General features: G+C 41.3%; 1 protein-coding gene across 4 annotated transcripts in view; it reads right to left on the reverse strand.

The window, feature by feature from the left end:
- Positions 1 to 21,440, reverse strand: part of LOC135323470 (protein unc-13 homolog B) — a 218,247-nt gene that overhangs the window by 123,697 nt on the left and 73,110 nt on the right. For all 4 annotated transcript variants that reach the window (XM_064500800.1, XM_064500799.1, XM_064500801.1 and 1 more), the window contains 2 exons: positions 13,721 to 14,047; positions 11,819 to 11,909 (listed from right to left, as the gene is read on the reverse strand). In XM_064500800.1, the coding sequence (XP_064356870.1) occupies positions 11,819 to 11,909; positions 13,721 to 14,047 (418 nt within the window). The remainder of the gene's footprint in view (positions 1 to 11,818; positions 11,910 to 13,720; positions 14,048 to 21,440) is intronic.

The following is a 21,440-nucleotide window of genomic DNA, read 5'->3' on the forward strand; positions in this document are numbered from 1 at the left end:
GTGAGAGGGGGATGACTCTAGCAGTCGTATATATAGTTGCATATTAACTAGCTATTAGTATTGCAAGCTAAAAATAGGGTGACTTAATTATGATGAGTAACATGAAACCACGTCACACAAATATGAAGAAGTAGTACTTGCTTTACGATAAGTTCCTCAAACAAAGCATGACAAAATCCAGATGAATACACCAGCCAATGTACTGAGATATTTGTGCAGACTGGATCCTTCAAGTAGCCTTTATAGAAAATATCACGAAAACATCTTTAGGCATTTCAATCTGCAGCACTAACAGGATAAACTGAATAAAAATAGGAAAATTTAAATAACTTGCAATAAAACATAGTAGTCCAAATAACGGTTTCACAAAAATATGTATGTTATTTTAAGTGACAAGGTGAATATTAACCGATTACCATAAAAAAAAAGAAAACCAAGATGGAAACGTGGTTAAAATAAACTGATCTTTTATGTAATGTTCTCTTCAGTTTGTTATATACGAGAATGTAAGAAAAGCTTAAAGCAATGGCCAAGATGGAGCTATATATATAAATCAGTTCAAGGTTAAATCTAATGTCACCAAATGCCGCATAGCTCTAATGTCTCCCTTTTAGAACAGATCACCAATTCAATGCTGTCTTGTCACTTTTTGAGCTCTCATTAAAAAATAATTTTCTGGTGTTAGCTTTTAGAAAGTTGCAACAAGGATGGGTTCAGTTGCAATTTACTGTCTAAATAAGCTAGTGAAATCCTACGGGAAATCTGAAAAAGAATCCCATTTGAGGACAAACCTGCTTACATACAATACCATATTTTCTGAAACTGTTACCACTTGAACATTTGTCAGAAAACAAAATTGTATCTACGACAGGTTCATTAAAAAGCATGAGTCACTAATAAATATCATTCTTCAAGAAACACCGCACACTTTCTAGCATCTTTAATACCTACCGCACCAGTGCACAGAAAAGCCTGGCCACGCGGGGCTGCAACATAACTGTCACAATTTTAAGTCAGTGACTGTATCTAACGGCAAATCTCTCTCCCACGCACCTCTGGTCGTGCTCCGAAACCCACGGGGTCCTGCAAGGCAGCAGAGCTCAGCAGCAAAGGCAGGCGGGTGGGCAGCGTGAAGGCAGGGAGGCCACGCGACAAAAAAATAGTTACGGAGGCTGTGGTTCCACGGACACCTCTCACAGCCTACTTAAAGGCTTCCTGGATGATGAAGTCCCATTCTTTGCTCCCACAGGCGACTGTCATATAATAGCTTTCATAAATAGAGCCATTTTTAGATTAATTAGAAACAGAAAGGGCAAAGAAACCCATTTGGAAGCTGTTCACTCACAATTAGAAAAACTGCTTTCTGATTTCTAGCCTGGGTTTGTTCATAACCAGTTTATACCCTTCTGTTCTTGCGCTAACATTAACCTTTAGCTTAAATAGCTGTAAACTTGGCAATATTTACTCCCCTGATCTATTAGTACGTGGCAGCAACATGATTCTCAGCTTTCAGTCTGCTGAGATAAATGAACCATACTTGGCTGGTCTCATCTCATGCATTCTCAGTGCTTTCCCCCAGATACTGCCCCAGGGCCCCCTTGCCAGCTCTACAACCCATTCTCTGATATTTTGCAATAGTCCCCCATCTTCTCCAAATTATTTGCTCATTTCCTATGTGGCATCATATCAGAAATATTATGGAAATACAGGCAGACGAGACTTAGTGCCCACCTGGTGTCACAGTGTAGCACAGAGTAGAAAACAGCATGCAGTTTGCGTTTTTACTAATTTCCCATTTGCCACCCCGTAACACTTTCCCTTCAAATTTATTCCACAGCCTCGAGCACTGCTGAGGGCAGACTAAGCTGGCCTGTGGTTACCCAGAACAGACTTTCCCTCTCTCTTCCTGATCCAATATATAAAAGTGGTTTAAATAGGATTCTCCTGTTTTTAACAGGATACTGCTATAAGCCAGAGAACAGCACAGCTGCTTGGCTGGGACCACATCTTACAACCCTGAAGGCACAAGCCACCCCACAGAGCAGTAACCAGAGATGTGTTGCCTACCACTCCCCAGTAAATTAACACTCACACCGCAACCCTTCCAGCATCTCATATATCCGTGCTTGAGTGACAGATGAAAATCTAAAGCTACATTTGGGATCCCACCCCAGCTTTATGCCTAAACTATCTTTATTTAATATTGTACACAAAAGGATGAAGCTGTCAATGCATGCAGTAAACCCTCACTGTGGAATGGATGTCCGATACCTTGATGTTCACAAGCTCCTTTGAGCACAGGATGGACTTTACAACCCCAGCTTGCCAAGCAAGGCTGCACACATTTCCTTGGAGATTCAGCAGCCTATGAGAGGAAGAATTTGTCTCTCCTTCATCAAGCACAGGTACCAAATGAAACCAAAAGGGAAGCCACCAAAAGGTCCTTTTTGTAATGCCAATAATTAATGACTAATGGAAACAAATCCACAGCTTGACCCAAAACACACTTGTCTGATTACTATTCTCTCCATTGTCAAAAAATTGCTAAGATTCTGAACACGAGCTGACAACGGACAACTTGCTGGTGGCCATGAGGTGGCAAGATGAAGTCCCTCCAAGCATGGCTTAAAAAGACACTTCATGGATTGTAAGAGAGGGGTCTGGATGCAAAGAAAGCAAGTTCTCTTTCCACCTGGAAATGAACTACTTTCTAATAGACAGCATTCATGTGCTAAATCATAAGATCTTCAAATAACTTAGATTCAGTAAATTATTGATATTAAAATGTGCAGAAATGAAAATACTACTCTATTTTATGCACTACCTAGCAGTAGCCAGAACTAGGGCCCTGTTATCTCCAGACATTGTATTAAGTGTAATTAATAGTATTTAGACCTCCAGATGCCATTTTTGTAAGCGGGGTGGGGGAGCAGTTATCCTATTTAAAACCAGATGCACAGTTCTGTAAGATTCCAAGTACAACCGCCCCTCCACAACTCCAAATATTAGCTGAAAGGCACACAAGGCAACCCCTGCCTGTAACCACACAGCCTGGAAAACTAGAAAAAAGTGAAAGAAACAGCACTAAAAAACAAAGTGGTCGTGTACTGGACCACTTTTCTGAGCTACTGCCTTTTCTATGGAGTTATATTATTCAAAGTATTTGCTAACGTTACACTAATAGTTAATGCTTCATCTATCATGCTCTCACAACCAGGGCTGGTTAGCTCATCTCTTCCCAAGTCCTGTGCTTTGTAAGCTAAAGCCAAAGCCCACTGCTATCTCTCTAGTGCAGCATTACAGATTGCTTCGGCATTATACAAAACTGGGAAATATCCCCTCCGCCCACACAGAGTCTTAAAAATAAGCGTGTGAAGTCTGGCTCTCCCAACAGGCAGTGCTATTTTTAAGAGCCGCCTATGTGGCAGGTAGGAGTCCTCCCCACCCACCGCTCCCATTGCACCCCTACGCTGAGCAGGGGTGACGGACTTACTTCAAAGCTAGACGAATCTCTGTTTTTCCAGGTTAACACCATATGCAAGGGCCATGGTGAGATGGTAAGGCCACTGCAGGCTGCTTCGCCCCACTCCACACTGGACACAAGCTTTACCAACACAGCACACTAATTCTTCTGTCATTACACCTCCAAAATAAGGTGCAAAGAGGGAAGTTTTGCAGAAGGCGGCAAATGCTACATCTTCTAATACGTTAGTGCTTTTCTATTTATCTATTTTATATTATATTATTATATTATTATATATTATCTATTTATTTAATTTTTGCCTGAAAGCTTAGACGGCTGCTGCAACAGGTCCTAGTAGGAGAAAAAGCACTTGCTTGACAAAGGGTTTGGGAAGGTACTGGTACAAGTACGGATGCAAGCTGAGCAGCAGCGGGCAGAGGAATAGCTGCTGGTTCAGCCCAGTTGGGTAATGCTTTGTGCATGATGGATAGTTCTTCAGTATGCAACACACAAGTCACTTCTGCAGAGGACAAACACTGAAATTGCTGTGATCAGGTCATCCGAGAGAAATGGAGCCAGGGTTAAAAAGGCAGCATTTCTGGGCACACTGTCTAATTGGGAACCTCGGGACCCTATGAGACACGAGGTCATTTATCCACGTTGTCAAAGCACTGCCGCCAGTCACATCTTACTCTCTCATCAGCAGTAGTACAATTCCAGTCAGGAGAAAGGAGGGTTAATAAAACACCTTTGCCTTCCATCTAAGATGGAAGCTATGTCTGAACAGGGAAGGGACAGCAAGGAAGAGTCCCTCCCCAGAAGAGCGTTACAGCTTAGCAGCCAGTGCTTTCTAAGATGTGGAAAATCTAGGTTAAAATCTCTGTACTGCCTAAGTTCAAATCAGGAACTAGAGTCCCAGTCTCCTCCTTTATTTGAGATGTATTCTAGCTTAAGCTGTTGGCTGTGCTGCAGAGATGTCTCATATTTCACATCTCTCTGTAATGGACATTCTTTATAACCTCAAAAAAAAAAACCAAAAAACAAAAAAAAAACAAACTTACCCTACATCCACTCAAAAACAAACCACATTATAGGACAGAAGTTGCTTTCCAACCAGCTTCACTCCAGAAGTCACACACTTAAACATGAAGTGGTTCAGGTCAAATCTGAGGTATAATGGTAGACTACACACATGCATCCCAGTACATGCATGCATCAAGGTAATCTTAGATGTCAGAGAGCAGAAGCATATATTTTGACCAAATTTGATTTCTTGAACTTTTTTATGTGCAGCACTGGCACAAAGTTAGAGGCGTGCCAGGCTGTGCAACATTATATGAGGAACTATATGCCAGACATTGCACACACACACACCTGCCTTTTCTTTTTAAGGAAATCAATGGAATAAGCCTTGGAGCAGAAGTAAATTACACTGGGATTCCCATTCAAAGACTACATAATAATTTTGACTTAGAGATGTGTAAAGTTTCTGAAACAAAACTGGAGAAGCAAAGCTGTAGTCCGGAATACCACTACAGATTGAGAAAAGGAAGCGTCAAGTGTCCCTGGGTCTTGCATGCCTACAGGAGGCTTGGAGCGAATAAGTAAAATAGCCTAACAGGAAAATTAACTATCCACTCTGCAAATTCCTGTAATGACTTTAAGAAAGCTCATTAAGCTTTTGGACAGTTCTTTGTTTTGTTTTTGCACAAACTGCAGTTATTTCTCAGTACCAGCAACTGGGAGTGTATGGAAGAACTTTGTTTTCACTGAATGGGACGGATGGTCTGTGTTCCCTCGCACTGGATATCAACACTGAAATTTGTTTTAAGTGAATAGAAGTGGAATGTTAATGCATTGGTATGTTTAGAGAAGCTCACAGAAAATCCTGTTAGCAATTAAGGAGGCTTCTAACTGCTCTGGCCATCATGAAAAGGATTTCTGACCAGCACACTGCTTCATAAGAGATGCATTTCTCTTAATTTCAGTGTAACTACACTAAGAAGGGCAAGCCTGCTGATTTTCCCCTCTGGAGATTAGGTTATCCAAAAGCCACTCAAAACCACAACAGCAGCATTAATGAATGCACAACACTATTTTCTTGTGTGCATACATAAGAGTTATGCACTAATGAAGAGATAATTACTTACCATTCAATGTAAAGCAGGTTAAAAAATGATAGTAGGTCTCAGAAAATCTTAGTAGAGATACGTAACCTAAATAAACATATTTTATTCCAAATAGATGTGGCTATTTAAGACACTTGGCAGATGAAAGAACCTCCCTCTCCTCCAACTCCAAGCAGAGCGTGTCAGTCTCAAACCTCCACAGAAAGGTAGTAAAAAGAAGCAATGGCTGCAGATCGTCCAAGTACCGAATAACCACCTGGCACTATACGCTGCCTTGGGAGAGCAGTGAGGGGCTTTGGGGAGGCCCCGGCTGTGCTACTATGACACTTCTGCCCTGGCACAGGACCTGCTAGCCTGCAAACTCAGATGCAGCACAGGGAAGTAAGATTATGCCATGGAGAGATACTTTACTTTTGTATGTAACGCTCCTGAAATAATTATTGTTGCACAATCCGTAAGGAATCTGAAAGCCAGGTATGCATTTTAAAGATAAGGTATGCAGAAACCGTTGGACTGCCGTTGTGCGCAGAGCTGCCTAACATCAGATGGTGCGCACAAGAGCTGGCAGCGATCATCAGACCCACACCTTGACTACACAAGCCCGCTCTCCTCTTCGCTGCAGGAACAGCAATCCGAGCACAGGGGTGCTCTGCAGCTCCCCACCAGCCCTGATCTCTGGGGCATTTGATCAGCAACGCTGATATTTCTGAAGGCTGAAGATAATCCTCCTGAACACAACAGGAAGAAAAGGAGGAGGACTTCTAACTGGAGATGAAATTTTTCCTGTGACGAGGAGTTTCTAATAACTCTCAGAGAGAATACACAGTTTTTCAATTTGCTCCTTTGCCACTGTGTGGGAGGCTTTGAAAATGCACAGCTTACTCATCCTCACGGGACTGATGAAAAGACACCTTGGCAACAAAGTTTAAGGGAAATAAAATGCCAAAAGTAAGCGACTGCACGCACTGCAGAGTTTGTGAGAGGAGGAAAGGGACAGCTTCTAACCTCTTGGTGACTGATTCAAAGAAAGCACGTCTTCCATTAGCCATCTGGGCTACAGCACGGCACAGTTTTACTGATCAGCGGGGGCCTAAATTCAGATGTGGGGAGGGGCACGGGCAGACAGCTTACAGTCAAACTCGCAACCAAAACGGCACCAGTTAGCACCCCACTGCTGTCCTCACTAACAGGGGAAATCGCCGATAAGGACTCTCCTTCCCCAGCAACCCCATGGCTGCGAACAAAGGCGATGCTGGAAGTCTGCAGCACCACCTTCCCTGTCAAAATAAAAATAGGGCTTCACACACCAAAGCCACCAATATAACACTCTCTGTGGACCAAAGCTTTTAAATTGAGTGCTTAATGGCTCTTAAATATTTATAGATGCTTGATCAAAGGCACTGACTGTTTAATTATGGGCATGGGGAAATAAGATTAAGACTGGTAACTGTGTCCCCTCCAGGTGCTTATCATAATCCGGAAGAACAGTGTCATGAACTCTGAAATTACATCTGCCATCTCAGTACGTGATCTAGTTACATAGCAGTCAGAAAGAACAGACATTGATATTTAACAGGCAAAGACAAAGATTAAAATCAAAACAACTGGTATAAAATTACATCTGTAAAAGAAAAGCCAAAGAGGAAACATTGCTTAGATGGCTTTTGTTTCAAAACCAAAGCCAAGTAAATTGATGTATTTAAGCTCCTAACATACAAGAGGAAAATGCTGCACAAGACTTTTCCCCATAAAAAAGTTCAATATAAGTGGATAAAATTCCAGATCACAACACCCTTTTAAGTGCTGAAAGTATTAGTAAGAGAGTCAATTTGTTGATTTGACTGAATTTTTCTTCTGCTCCTGTCTGCTAATTCTTCTGCATTCTACAACAATCACATGCAAATTCGTCTAACTTTAAGAGTCACGCAGGCATGTCCATAACTCAAAGCTATTTCAATTAAGGAGGCTGCAAGCTGAACATGTAATAGCCCTCTGTATGTTCTTGTTCTGAAGGAAAAAAAAAAAAAGTGGTCCCACAGAGGGACTGCAGCAGAAGAGCTATCAGTAGCTATCAGTTAATGTCTCTTTGTAGACAAGGTTCTAAGTGTGCAGGTGAGAATTATTGAGTCATTCCTCTCAGGGCTCAAAATCCTGGTTTGATTCTGGCATAATTAAGTTTTCTTTTTCAAAAGTACAGAAAGAAATCTAGCTAAATAGTAGAAAAGAAGAAAAAACTTTACGCATGCTACCACTTAGCCTTTTTAACGTGCATAGTTACAAATCTCTGTGCCATTTTATAACTGTCAAGTCTTAATTAAAATACTATATTTCTCTGACTCGTGGGGCTGTAGGATGCATGTATATTATTCACATGAATATTAATCTCTTCCCAGGTAGGAGGCTGAATTGCTCAGGGGATTTGTAATCACATATGAAAACTTCTTGGGTGTCATTTGTTCAAATTCCAGCCAGATCTTTGTTCAAATTCCTGCCCAGATCATTAACAATTAAGAGTCAGTAGAACCATCTCGGAAGCCTGTGTGAGAGGAATCCAATAGCTCAGATCAGTGAGCTGGAGTTCCACAAGTATTAATATGAAAGAACCATCACACACTGAGGAATGAGAATGGGGATAAGAGCTGGAGGCACTGCCCCCAGCACTGAGGACATAAGCAGCTGCTCCGAGGGCTGGAACAAAAGAGGGAGACAGTCCTCCTGCAGGCTTCTAAGTAGTGACAGAAGATGGGAAGATAAACTATAGACTAGACCTTTTCTAACTACCTCTAGAATCATCAGGTTTTACCATCACACAGCATTTTAAGACCTCGTTTGGAAGAAAATACAGATTATCCAGAGAGGTATCTGGGTTTTAAAATGAGCTGATGATGCTCTAGATGCAGAAGGCAACTAGCAGAGAAGCTCTTCTACATTTGAGTAGAGACAGAGACAACCAGAGAAGGCAAAGGCCTCCTGGAAAACCAAAACAGTCGTCTTGATAGCTTGGAAGAAAAGGAGTGAGAAGAGCTAGGTGAATACTACAGAATTCAAGAAAGTAAACCAACACTCAGAAAATCAGTAGCTAAAACAGGCTTAAAGAGAAAGGAGTTCAGAAAGCCATTAACAGTTAATGAACACAACCACTAGATATCCCAGTGAAAAGGAAGGAAAAGAGGTGCAATGAGAGGGCAGTTCAAGAACATCTCAAGCTCTTCAGAGGGCTTGGACCTCAAAGTAGACATTTCTTCTTGATAAAGTTCTTAAGGATAAGCACAAACACACAGGAAGGAAATCAAAAGGCCAAAGAACAAAATTAAACAGCTAGCAGAGAACATAAAACATGACAAAAAATACAGCCGCTGCTTTCAAGAAGGGAAAGCGTGGCTTAAACAAGGCTGGAGCATTTAATGCCTTATTTGCTTCAGTCTTCACTGGAAGTGACAACTACAGTCAGACAGCTGACAGAATTAAATACTGGTTTTAAAAAAAGTTTAGCAAGTTAGGAAATAGGCTACAGTAAAGCAAAACAAATTTGAGATCAAACAGAGAAGGTAGTTATTTCTAAGTCAGCTGACCCTGATGAATCTTCATCCTCAGGTACTTAGATTACAACACCTGACAATCACCAAGCATTAATACTTAAGAACTTGAAAAACAGGCAATGCACCTGCAGATTGGAAAAGGGCAAAGCTAGCATTTATCCTTAAAAAATGGAGAGAGAAGGACTTAAATCATTATGAAAGAGCTAACTTGACTTTTTTCCCTCCCTGAGAATTGAAGACTGGAACAAATAATCAAATTATTTGTAAATCATCTAGAACATAAAGGAGGGAAGTAACAGTTGGCATGGTTTCATCAAGAGTAAAACTGTGTCAAATGCATTTAACTTGCTTCTATGACAAGGTGAGTTATTCTTAGAGTAGGAGAAGAACAGTGGAAGTGTTATATTCTGAGTTCTGGATGAAACTGCTAAAATGGATGCAAACATACTGAAAAAAATTACATTCAGTGTAGCCAAACTCAAAGAATGTATCAAAGAGGGTCCCACAGGCAGCTCTGGTAGTGCACAACCTGGCAGCTTGGGCACTGCACAACTTCTTCATCTGATTTGAAAGATATGTAGGCATATCAGATTAGGAGGAGACAGAGGGCAGTGTGCTTCAGGAGTGGGGAAAAAAAACAACTATGTAAGAACAAGTGCAAAGCCATGTACAGATTTAATCCAACACAAATATAGGCTAGAGAACGACTGACAAAGCCCTTCTCAGGGAGAACTCTGAGCTCTTCTGATAAGCAACTAACTGTATCAACAGCTTTACTCTGTGATAAAAAGGCACCATCACACCACGGTCTTGCGGTATCAGGATCAGAGCCTGGAGAATAAAGTCTCCCTCACTCACCAGTGCAGATCAGCAGGCTCTGGGCTTCTACATCTGGCTTTGGACACTGTACTTCAGAAGAGAGTCATTGATTAAAGAGTACCTAAAAATACTGACATGAAGAGGTAAAAGAAAAAGGGTCATTTAGTGAATAAGAGAAGAGTGAGTGGGGACTTGGTCCTCTGTTTGCAGCAGCCCTTCTTCACTGTTCCAGAGAGGAAGGGAATCAGTTCTGCTCTATTACAGCTGGTCCTACGCAAAAGAAATGGATTTATACAGAGTAAGAGAGATCCAGAGCAGAGGTTAAGCAAAGCTTTTGCACAGCAGAGACAACTAAACCCTGGAGCAGGCCACTGGAAAGCTCCATCACTTCAATTTTTTGTTTTAAGGAAAGTTGTTTGTTTTGACAGAAAGTTGTTAGGCACAGTCAAGGCAAAGCAAATCCTGCTGTGGTGTGAGAAGACTGACTACAGATATTTCAAGCTCCCTTTCAAACTTATTTCCTAAGAGATATTTTGCTATCGTACCAAAACAAGGATTGCTGTAACAGCCATCTCAAGGCATAACTTCCTTTCAATTCAGCAGAAATTCACAAAGTTTTGACTGATGCTGAAACGCCTCGCACTTCTGACAGTTTCCCTGTGCTAAGAAAAAGGCAGATACCCAGGGAGAGACATCACTGAATCTGTTGCCCTCTCTAGTATGTTTGTACACACATTTTCCATAATGCACACAACTAAACTGTTTTCTTTGCATGCACTACAAAACTACAACAGAAGTTTCCTTTCTACTTAGATGCCAGTGGTTATCTTAAATACTGACTGTCAGGATTAACCAAGAACACTGACAGTTTTGACCCAAAGCCATTCTGCTCAAAAGTGAAGTAATACAGTAATTGTCAGACAGGAAAGAAAAATTACAGTCCAGATAAGCCAAGAGAAAAAACCTGTTTCTGCTACAATGCTTCAAATGTCTTCCCAGACAAAAACTTGCAAAAGATCCAGGAAAGAAACAGAAGTCCTGCTAGGGATAGTTAGATGTTGTAAAATTGTTCCATACAAAAAGAAAAGTTACAGAAGAAAGTAGTGTTTTTAAATGAAAGATATTAACTGCACATCGGATAGTCGGCAATAGTTTATCCTCTGTAGGAAATGAACACACCATATGTTCTATTTCTGTGGGCATGCAGATAAATGAAAGCATGAGACTTTTTTATATACCTACATACACACACACACTTTGAGGGGCTTAATTGTTTTTTTCCCTAAAATTAGTGTTTATATTGTTGAAGAAAATGTCACAACCTTTTGCTTTTGACTTCCTAAATTGAGATTATTTATTTTTAAATCTTACTTTTCAGAGATGGAAATATCAGGATGTTTTATACACCCACTTTTAATTAGTGTATATATAAATATATTTGATGTAAATCTTCACAAGAAGCATAATACAATTAACACCTACTGAGCTAACAAGAGATTCTGGGGTAGGCTTGAAAAGCCATCTTCATTTTGAGCAGTTTAACATGAACCATTTAGTCCCAAACCTTTATGTTAATTATTATTATTTACAAATTCAGAGCTAATTTCTCTGCTTCTGCATCTTTTCTGAGAATTCCTCTCTAGTTCCAAACCACAAACCTCCAAAACGTTTGGCAGAACAAGATAGTTTTAAGACCAAGGGCTCATCACAAAATGTTACAGTCCTATGCAATACATTTGATTATCTTCTTGTCTGTGAAACAAAAACTGTAAGAGCTGTCTCACAAGGAAAAAAAAAAATGAAACCTTCAGCTACAGATCTAAAATCCAGAAAGCACAGAGAAGGAGCAAAGCCATACTCCATCCTACCTCTTGAAGCTGCAGTCGTACTTTGCTAATGGCTTGAATCCAACGGGCTCTTGCTGGAGAAAACAGTGGTGGCTCATTATCATCGCGGTAGCTTAAGGACAAGAAACAGAAAAACGCAATATGAAAGTTACTCATCTGTAATATTAAAGACTCAGCATTACACAGCGCAATCACAGCTTCAATTGTGGAAGTGGAAATAACCCACAGACGCCAAGTAAATACAACCCAATACATGCTCTGGGAAGGGAGAAGTTAATCAGATCAAGCCGATTCGTCACACTGGTACCACAGCTGCACGCAAGCAGGTAGACTGAAGATTTTCCATCCATAACTATTATTCCCCCCACCTGCTGCCAGTCCCTTCTAACTACTGTCTCTTCCCACTTACCCCTACTGCTACAAATTTACAGCCCCTCTTCGGTGGAAATGAGTGGAAAAAAGCCTGGCAACAAGGCCTAAGTGTGTTTTACCCACTCTCTGAACCTAAGTCCACTCTTTTCCACAGCTTTTCTAAAGGTTATGGATATCTGGCAAAAATGTTTCATCTCAGTGTCCCACAGCATGTTTTATTCTCCCTGACCTCATGATACATTGGGCTTTTGGTTGTATCCCTCCCTTTGCATGCTGTTGAGGTGTCAGCCATTCTGAGATGAGCATCTTTCCCTGTCTGCAATGCATCAGGCACTGCTGGCAGTATAAAAAATAAAATATATCTTATAGCAACAAGGCACACCAGCCATGCTACACATCTAGCTCAGGTGCAACTCCAAGGACTGCTCAGAGCGAAGTTCCCTATATACTCCAGAGAGACAGGAAAGTGTTTCCAGAGAGTGGAGAGAAGAAGAGGCAATGAGGCAGTAATATCCAAGTTAGATGCCTAAATTAGCTTGAAATAGACTGTGTGAACCACCCTTCATGTAAATAAATATAGGCCAGCTATTCTGGGACATGACTTCTGCTGATCCGTAAGGAGAAGAAGAAAATGAGTCAGAGTTTAAAAAGAGTTTAACGCTTTTTCTAGTCTTGTTTTCCTTTTTTACATCCTTAGCGTAAGGGTTGCCTCCACACAAACTGCAGGGTTTTGGCTGTGGTATATTGTCTCACGTAAGCACAGTTACACTGGTGTCAAGATATGGTTACCTTCAAAGCTCTGGGCACCGGCAGGCAAACATCCTTCCACAGATGTAACTGAGCCAGACAGAAACAACCCCTAATCCAGAAAGCATAACTGTATCCACATTAGGGGCTGCTATGACTTAATTCCATCATTAAAAAAGCACAGTCACTCCCAAAACAAAGTAGTGGAATCGCTGTAAAGCAGTACATCATCCAGAACACTATTTCTCCAAACTCAGCTGTGATGGCTGTCTTCAATACTGCCGACAGCTTAGAAAGTACAAAGACAAGAAAATCTGCCATAGTGAGTCAGAGCAACTTGTCTATTCATACCATAAGTCTACAATCTGTAATTACATAAGCCTTAATTCTGACCGGCCAACTGTGGCAGCCTACTACAGCAGGAAGGAACTAGTGCAGCTCTCACCAGCACTACATGTGGTACTTTGTTGCTTGCTCATAAGCTTGATCACACATGAGCAAAGCAAGCAGCAATCTTTGGGCCAGACTGGGCTCATTGAACAAGAAATAAAACACAGCAAATGAGTTTCAAGACACTAGCAGGCGTTCCTCTTTATGTACATAGCAAACGTAGTTTAAGCTTAGCCAACATCTCAAAAAACATCTGGTCCTGTGCATAAAGATGTCTCATAGATCAGCAACACCAAGTTAGTTGTTAGAGAAGAGGGCAGTAACAAGGCACACAATTTGCTCCAGACAGCAATGAAGAGAAGAATCCTCTACAAATTAGTTTAAAAGAGCTCAATAATACAGCATTTCACCTACCTCATTTGAACTCCTGCATCAACGTCCTTGGGCTTCTCAAGTTCCAGAGGTGACTTAGCTGCAGAATGATCTGTATGTTTGTCCTCTGTCTCACAGACCTTCTCCTCCTCTCCTTTGCCCCAAGACTCCTCTTGCTCCCTGAGCCAGGTCTGGCCATCCTTCTGGTAGCTGCCAGAGCTGCGGTAGGAATGGTTCGACTCCCTTTCCTGGTGGTCATCTTCTTGCTCAGAGCCATGGGCGCTTTCATGGGAATGGTCCAGCTCACTTAGGTGAGAGCTTCCCTGGCTGACATTACAAGAGGAGCCATATCTACTACTGCCAGCAGGGCTATGAGAGAATAAGAAATTTTGTCAGTAAAGAAAGCAGGGGCTTGGAGAAACACAAAGCAACCTGCACATCTAAAAACCTGCATGAGACACTAGAAACACTGAAAAGATATGCTGCTAAGTCATATCTAACAATTATGCTCCCTGAACTAGCTCTAGATTACTAAGCTTCAAAACTCTGGTAGGCAGTAGAAATACTTGATACACAGCCTGCCAGTATACAAACCACATGTTAATGAACTACAGCAGTCTTTCTAACACCCATAAACTACTTTCCATTAAAGTCAGCTACAAACTGCTGGCGAAGGTATTTTAATAGCCAGACAGGACTAAGAATGAGAACACAGGAATTCAGAATGGAAGTGGTTTTGCCTTCTATGGTTTCACTGCAGCCATGGGCTTTACTATAACCGTTTAATTTGACTGTTGCTAAGAACTGCAGTTAACTAACATTAAAGTCAAGATTAAGGTTAAGATAATCAACATAAAATCCATTACAAAATTAGAAGCAATTGTTCACAGAGGGACTCACTCCAACAGAGCTTTCCCAAGAATTTCATTCATATAAAAAAGCCCAACACAGCAGGGGCCTGACCACCATGATTCAAGATACCACTTCCAGGAGTGAATCCCCGGAATCCTCACACAAAATAGAGTGCATGGAAATTTCTCGTGCAGTCAGGAAACTACAGCTGAACCACAGTAGACATTGCAATCCAAGAAATTAAGCTGTACTAATGTTTCTCCTACTCGCACATTCAGAATTTAGATTAATTTGATGTCAGATAGGAAGTTTTGTAGTCCAATGTAACAACTGTAGGATTAAAGGCACAACAAGTTTCACTTACATCACCCACAGCTGAAAGTTTAACAAGTCTCTGCCTTGATTTCTGAGGGCAATTGTAACTTAGCAGATATACAGAACTGAATTCAAATTCATGAAATACTGCTAGCTTCCTTTAGTAGCTTCCCTAACTGCACGATATAACCTTTGCACAGTTTTTAGGAAGAGCAAGCATTAGAATACCTTCGCTGATCTCTCTGGAAATGTTTTTAAAAGCCTCAATAATGTGAAATGAGCCTATTTAGTTCTATAATGCATTAGTGGTAGTTAGATTTCTCTCAATAATTAAAAGTGTTTACTTTGCATTTTGAAAACAACATGCTCATTCCCCACAATGAGTTATCTACTGTTACTTTTTCCTTAGCAGATACAATGAAACCATCACTAAACAAGAAAGCAAAGTGTATTGTACACAGCAGAATTAATACACACAGAATTAAGTTCTGAAAGGCTCATGAAATCAGCACTAGAAGCATCTCATTCAGTGGGTACAGTATAAGAACAGGGAAAAACTAATTACACCTACAAAAAAAGAAATGGAGAAAGCTGAGAAAATGGTATAAGGGCCTATGCATACTAGTGCTAACAGCTTGCCACATCCTCTTGTGACAACTATCAGTAATACTACAAACACTAGACAACAAATAAGGATGGGACTGAGCTACAAACATTAGACACCAAGGCCAATATTTACTGCTGCACTATTGCATTATAAATGGTCATTTGCTTTAAACCATTTATTATGCCTAATTTGTAACTGGCCTTTTCTTATTCAGTTGTTCCACACTGTTCAGATCTGCAGGCTGTGTGCTAGGATGAAGTGATGCTCTGCTCAGAGCAGAATCAAGCTCAGTTTCTTTCAGTTCAGGCTGGACCATTTCCCGTTCTTCTGCCCAATCATCTTTCTGCAGTTCACTGGAAATCACATTCTGCTGATCCTCAGACTCTTTATCAACTTTCACTTCCAGCTCTTTGTTGAGTACATCATCAACAGCACTGGCACCAGACGGCTCTTCAGAAAGTTCATTGTTTACAGTGTCAGGCTGCTTTAAATACAAATTTGCTTCTGTATTTGCATTAGTTAGTTGATCTGATACTGCAGATTTTGAGCTTTCATCTGAACTGACTGTTCCTAACACCTTGTCATCTGGTTTTGACAAAGTCTGCGGTGGTACATGCGGTTCCCTTTTGACAGGGGCCTCCCTGTTGTCTTTTTGCCAGGGAAAGGAGAAATCTAGCTTTTTTCCAAATACTGCTCCTTGGGCACTCTCTGGCTTATTCACCTTTTCTTCACTGCCTCCTTCAAACAGAGTCGAGGAAAATTTCTTAAAGCTGGACATGAGGCCCTGGTCTGCCCCTGCTTTATTAACAGAAGGTGGCTGCTGAGAGAAGAATGATCCAAACGACTTCCCGCTATCAGCAGATGACATAAAGCTGAACTTTGGCAAACTGGGCATGCTTGGTATTTCAAAGACTGGTTTACTGCTGCTTGCATCTGTAGGAACGTTACTAGGTTGACCCTGTTTCTCCAAATCACATTTGGAGGCAATACTTTCTGCAGGCACCTTGTTAACTGCTAAATGTTCTGTCTGTTCAGCAGTTCTTCGTTCTGTTTCACTTGTTTTCTCTGCATCCAGTGGGAGCAGATGAACACTGGGCTCATCAGCTGGAGCTGGGGGTTCTGTTTCAATGCCACCGCTCCAGTCTAGCTGATCAACACTAGCATTTGCCTGGTCCCCTGTAACAGCAGGCTCCAATTCAAGTGTAGCACTCTGATGAGACTGGGAGAAGTCTGTATCTATACTGTTAGGTGGGGCTTCGATTTCTAGTTCAAGCCCACCGCTAGAGCCAGTCTGAAGGAAATTAATGGCTGTCTTGTCTGTTGAAGCAGCTTCTTCTTCCGTTACATGTGAAAAGCCCACATCTAATTGGCATGGATTTACATCAGTCTGATCAGTGACCGCAGTCTGCTCCGTATCAACTGCATTACTGAAATCAGACTGGCATGGTTTAGTTTCTACCATCTCAGAGGATTGTGTCTCACTACCCAACTGCAGGACATCCAGGGCTTGATCTTCACTAGAGACCACTAATTCTAGAGTGTTCCTCAGTGGTTCCTCTCTACAGGCTTCTGCGTTCCTATTTTCTTTAGTTTCTATTTTCATAAGAGATTCTTTTGTGGCATTGTCTTCTGCTGAGACAGACAAGCTATCCTGCTTCAGAGAGCTTGGGGCATCTATTTTAGATGCTCTGGCTGAAGACACGTCTTCTGTCTTTCTAGAGTCTGGAATAGACCCAATGACATCTTTCACGCTACTGCTTTGCGGTTTAGCGGTGGCTTTTGGAGGCATCTCTTTTGGAGTTGCTTTTGGACCTTTAAAGATGCCAAAAAGATCATTCGCAAAAGTTGGAGCTGGGCCACTTGGGAGGGATGAGAAACCAAAGAAAGAGGAGCTCTTCTTCTGTGCAGTAGGAGGTGCTGGAGCTTCAGGTTGCGAGAAGAAACCAGATAGTGTTTTAGGAGGTCTCATTTTTGTCATGAAACTTGAAAACATTTCAACTGAAGAATCAAGTACTGATTTATCACTCTCAGATTCCTTAGGTCTGTTTTGCAAATTAGATGCATCTGGCATTTTAGGGACAGACTGCAGCTCTTGTGCCTGTTGTAACCCGTCACCAAGAGTTTGTTCAGGTAATTTGTGTTCTAGCAACCCATGTTGTTGTAAACATGCTCCTTCTTTAGAGACTGCCTCATTTGTGATGTCACTCGCAGTATTTATGCCATTTAGATTCACTGAATCCCTTTTATCATCTAAGACCATGGTGTAATCTCTATTTTCAGAAGCTTGTTCTTTTGAAGAATAAGGCTGCTCCTTATCAATGGAAAATGCATCACTGTCCATCTTCCCTGTACTATCCAGAACATAATTTTCTGCCTCTAATGAAATAGCTTCTTGGCCCTGAGAACCCTCCTGCACACTGGGAGCCTCAAGACAAGCATCAGAAACAGTCAAATTGGTTACTGAATTGCCGTCAGCCTGCAGAAGACTTTTTCTGTCACTTCCTTCAACTACCTCAGCAACATTTTCTACAACATTTTCCACTTCCAGCACTTCTGATTTATTTTCTGTGAGAGTGAGATTATTAGACATTTGTTTACCAGTCACTGCTGCAATAATATCATCAACCTCTTTTTTGTCCGCATCTTGTTGCCTGGCAGGTCTGCTAACTCTGACAGCAGAATCAGTGGAAATACTTTGCTTCATACGTGGCTTGGAGTTCACCGATTGAGCTCGTTTTGTATCATTCTCCTGTCTTGGGGTAGTTGGTGGCTTTTCATCCAAAAAGGATGTCAAACTGAAGAAGCTAAAGCTAGTACTTCTTTGAGGTATGCTCTTCTCAGCAGCTGGACTGCTGGAAAAGAAGGAGGGCAGATGAAACAGCCCCTCTGTTTCTTGTTGCTTCGCGCTAGCGGGAGCTGATGGCATTGGCTCATCTGAACCAGTGAAGAACGAGAATATGTTCCTACTGGTTGGTTGTGCTGGCTGCGATTTTGAAGCAGTAATATCTGAGAAGCTGAAAGGCAAACTGAAACCAGATTCTTTAGGTGTCTGATCTGGCTTGCTTGGCTTTGTCTGATTAACTGTGGCACCTAAAAGATTTGCTCCTTGTTGCTTTGGTGTAACTGTGGGCGCACTGCTTTGCTGCACAGCTGAATGACTCAGCTGGCCTGTTTTGGGACCTACACACATTGGCTTCTGTGAAGCATTTCCAGGAGGCACTCTTTTGCTCTCAGGAGACTCCTCCTCAGCTTTCCTGCTCAGGTCTTCCATTTGCACAGCAGGACTAGGGGAGATCTGCTTGTCTATGCCTTCTGCTCCTACACCTTCCTTAGGGACAGAGGACAGACATGGCATACTGGCACTCTGATGACCAACAGGCTTTTCATTCTTTCCTTTCAACTCAGCCACAGTTCTGTCAATGGTTTTTGGCAGAGTTGTAGTACTTGGGGTTGGTTGAGAAGAGACAGTCTCCACTTTGAAGAGATCTCCAAGGGATCCAAATAATGATGAGATGTTAGAGGTTTCCTTCTGTTCCGGATGCACCGTTTTTTCTGGTTTATTGTTTGGATTTTTTTCCAGATTTGGTGATGGCTGTGGTGTTTTGCTTACTTGTGTTTTAAAGAAGTCAAAAAATCCAGAAGCTTGGGGTTTGCTGGCAGTTGAGCTTGCAGAAGAATCTTCCCCGAGGCTGAACAGTTTCAGAGCACTTTTAAATAACGTCTCCTCGGGCTTGGTGGCTGGGTGGCTCTGACTTGGCTCATTACTACTCTCATGGCGTTCAAGATGCCTAGAAACCGGCGCTGCTTTAATGGGTCTCTCTTCTCTTATGGGCCTGCCATCTGTAATATTTTGGCTCAGCTGAGAAGGAGATTTTTTTAATCCTGTTTTTTTAACATGAATGTTTTCATTCTGATTTAATTCACGTTTTTCACTTCTAGAAGATTCCAAATTAAATTCTGATAAAGTATTTGTCCTCAGTTCAGATGTAATAGGATACTTTTGCCCTATTTGTGCTTCATCTCCTAATTTTCCATTCACTGCAAGTGATAAAACATCAGCTTTATTTTCAGATGATTTTGACTGTGCGCCTTTTTTCTTCAAGGCAGAATCTTCTGGCAGCTCAGAGTCCGGACCTGAAGACTTTCCAATCAGTCCACCCAAAGCAGAAAATAAAGAGGTAACTTTGTTCACAGGTGTTTTCTTATCTTCTTCAGTCTTTTTTGCTTCTGTTACTCCTTCAGTGGATACCACAGTTTCTTCAGTTTTAGGAGCAGACTGAAACAGATGGAAACCAAAGAATCCTGATGATCCCCCCTCAGTAGTTGTCACAGGGACAGTCTTGTCCACTGGCTTGGTATGGACTTCTTTATTCAGTGACTTATTAAAAGCCGCTTTGGAATGCGTTCTAAGATCAAGGGTTAGAGGAGATTCCTCTGAATAATTCAGGGCTTCCGTTTCAGGTCTTAAGTCTACTTTAAGTTTTTGAAGTTTATAACCTGAGAAGTCTAACGGCTGCTCTCTCTGATAATAAATAGATTCTTCAAACATCTGTGAAAAAGTCTCCAAGTTCATGTTCATTAACTGATCACTTCTCTGCAAAGCTACTGACAAATCCAGAGGTTTATTTGCTGTGTAATCATCTAAAGACTCTTCTTCAGCAAACCAGAACAGCTCATCTTCACTGCCAAGAGGGACTTTAAAACCACAAACAGCAATCATACTGTCTTCTAACACAGCTCTTGGAACAGAGCCAATGTGAAAATTATAATCCCAGCAATCTGGATAGGAGTACGTTTCAGGAGCACATACGTACACATATTGCCCAGTTGGATCAGTGAGCAGTGAATACACGTACTGGCTATCACTGTACATGTAGTATCCACAATCACCATCTTCTGATGGCCACCATATACCCTGTTCAAGCATCGTTAGCCACTCCTGGTACTCCCGGCTATAGGAGGAGTACATAAAGCTCTCATCCATACTTAAAGTCTCTTGGTCAATTAGGGTCCACATAGTTCCATCACCGCCAGACGAGTAACTTAAATCCATAGGCATCTCTTCTAATGAGTAACTGCCATCTCTTTCAAATGGAAAATTACTGTAATTTTCATTGAGAGAATTAATAGTCCAATTATCATTTTCTTCTGAACAGACATCTTGAAACATTAACTGGTCAAATGATTCATATGACATCACACTTAAATCTAAACTCTGTCTATCAAAATTGGCATTAGTGTGCCAATCCATTACATTTGCATTTCCATCCTTTTTACAGAGATTCACTACCATATCATTTTCTGGCCAGCTCAAGAACTGAGAGGGTGGAACAGAGTTCTGGTTTAATACATAGTAAACTGGTAATGCTATTCCATGAGTGTCAGCAGCAAGTTCTCCCACGTCATACTCCCATTCAAAGCTAGAATGACTTCTTGTTTCCTGATAATCTGAGTACTGCTCTGTGAAGTTTTGGCCTTTATTAGTCAAAGTGAGAAATTCATTTGATCCCTTGTTTAAAAGGGTTGGAAGAACTCCGGATTCTACATCGTGATTAGAGATATGCCTGCTATTTACAGGCTTTCCAGATAAGTCTTGTACTTTGTCCTGAAGATTTAAAGCATCATGGAACACAGCATGCCCATACTGGGGAACATGAGGCTCACCTATTTTATTTACTCTTGGACTGGACAGGTAGCTGGTATTTTTGGAAGAATCCATCATTTTCACATTTTCTAGTTTCTCCTTTGGTTTGGGCAGGAGATTTTTTAAGAAGCTGGAAGTTTCCTGCTTTTCTACAGTGCTGCTTTGAGTATCAGAAGTCATTCCCGAGTTGCTGGATTTTCTCTCAGAGCTAGAACTGTCACTTCTATCAAAAAGCTTCATGAAGCCTAGAGAGTTTGATTTCACCTTCTCTTGCTTACATTCAGACACATTTTCACTTGAAGCAAATTTAAATAAGCCAGAAAATAATCCAGGAGAACTGGTTT

This window comes from Dromaius novaehollandiae, chromosome W, assembly GCF_036370855.1.
Source record: "Dromaius novaehollandiae isolate bDroNov1 chromosome W, bDroNov1.hap1, whole genome shotgun sequence".
Taxonomy (NCBI): Eukaryota; Metazoa; Chordata; class Aves; order Casuariiformes; family Dromaiidae; genus Dromaius; species Dromaius novaehollandiae.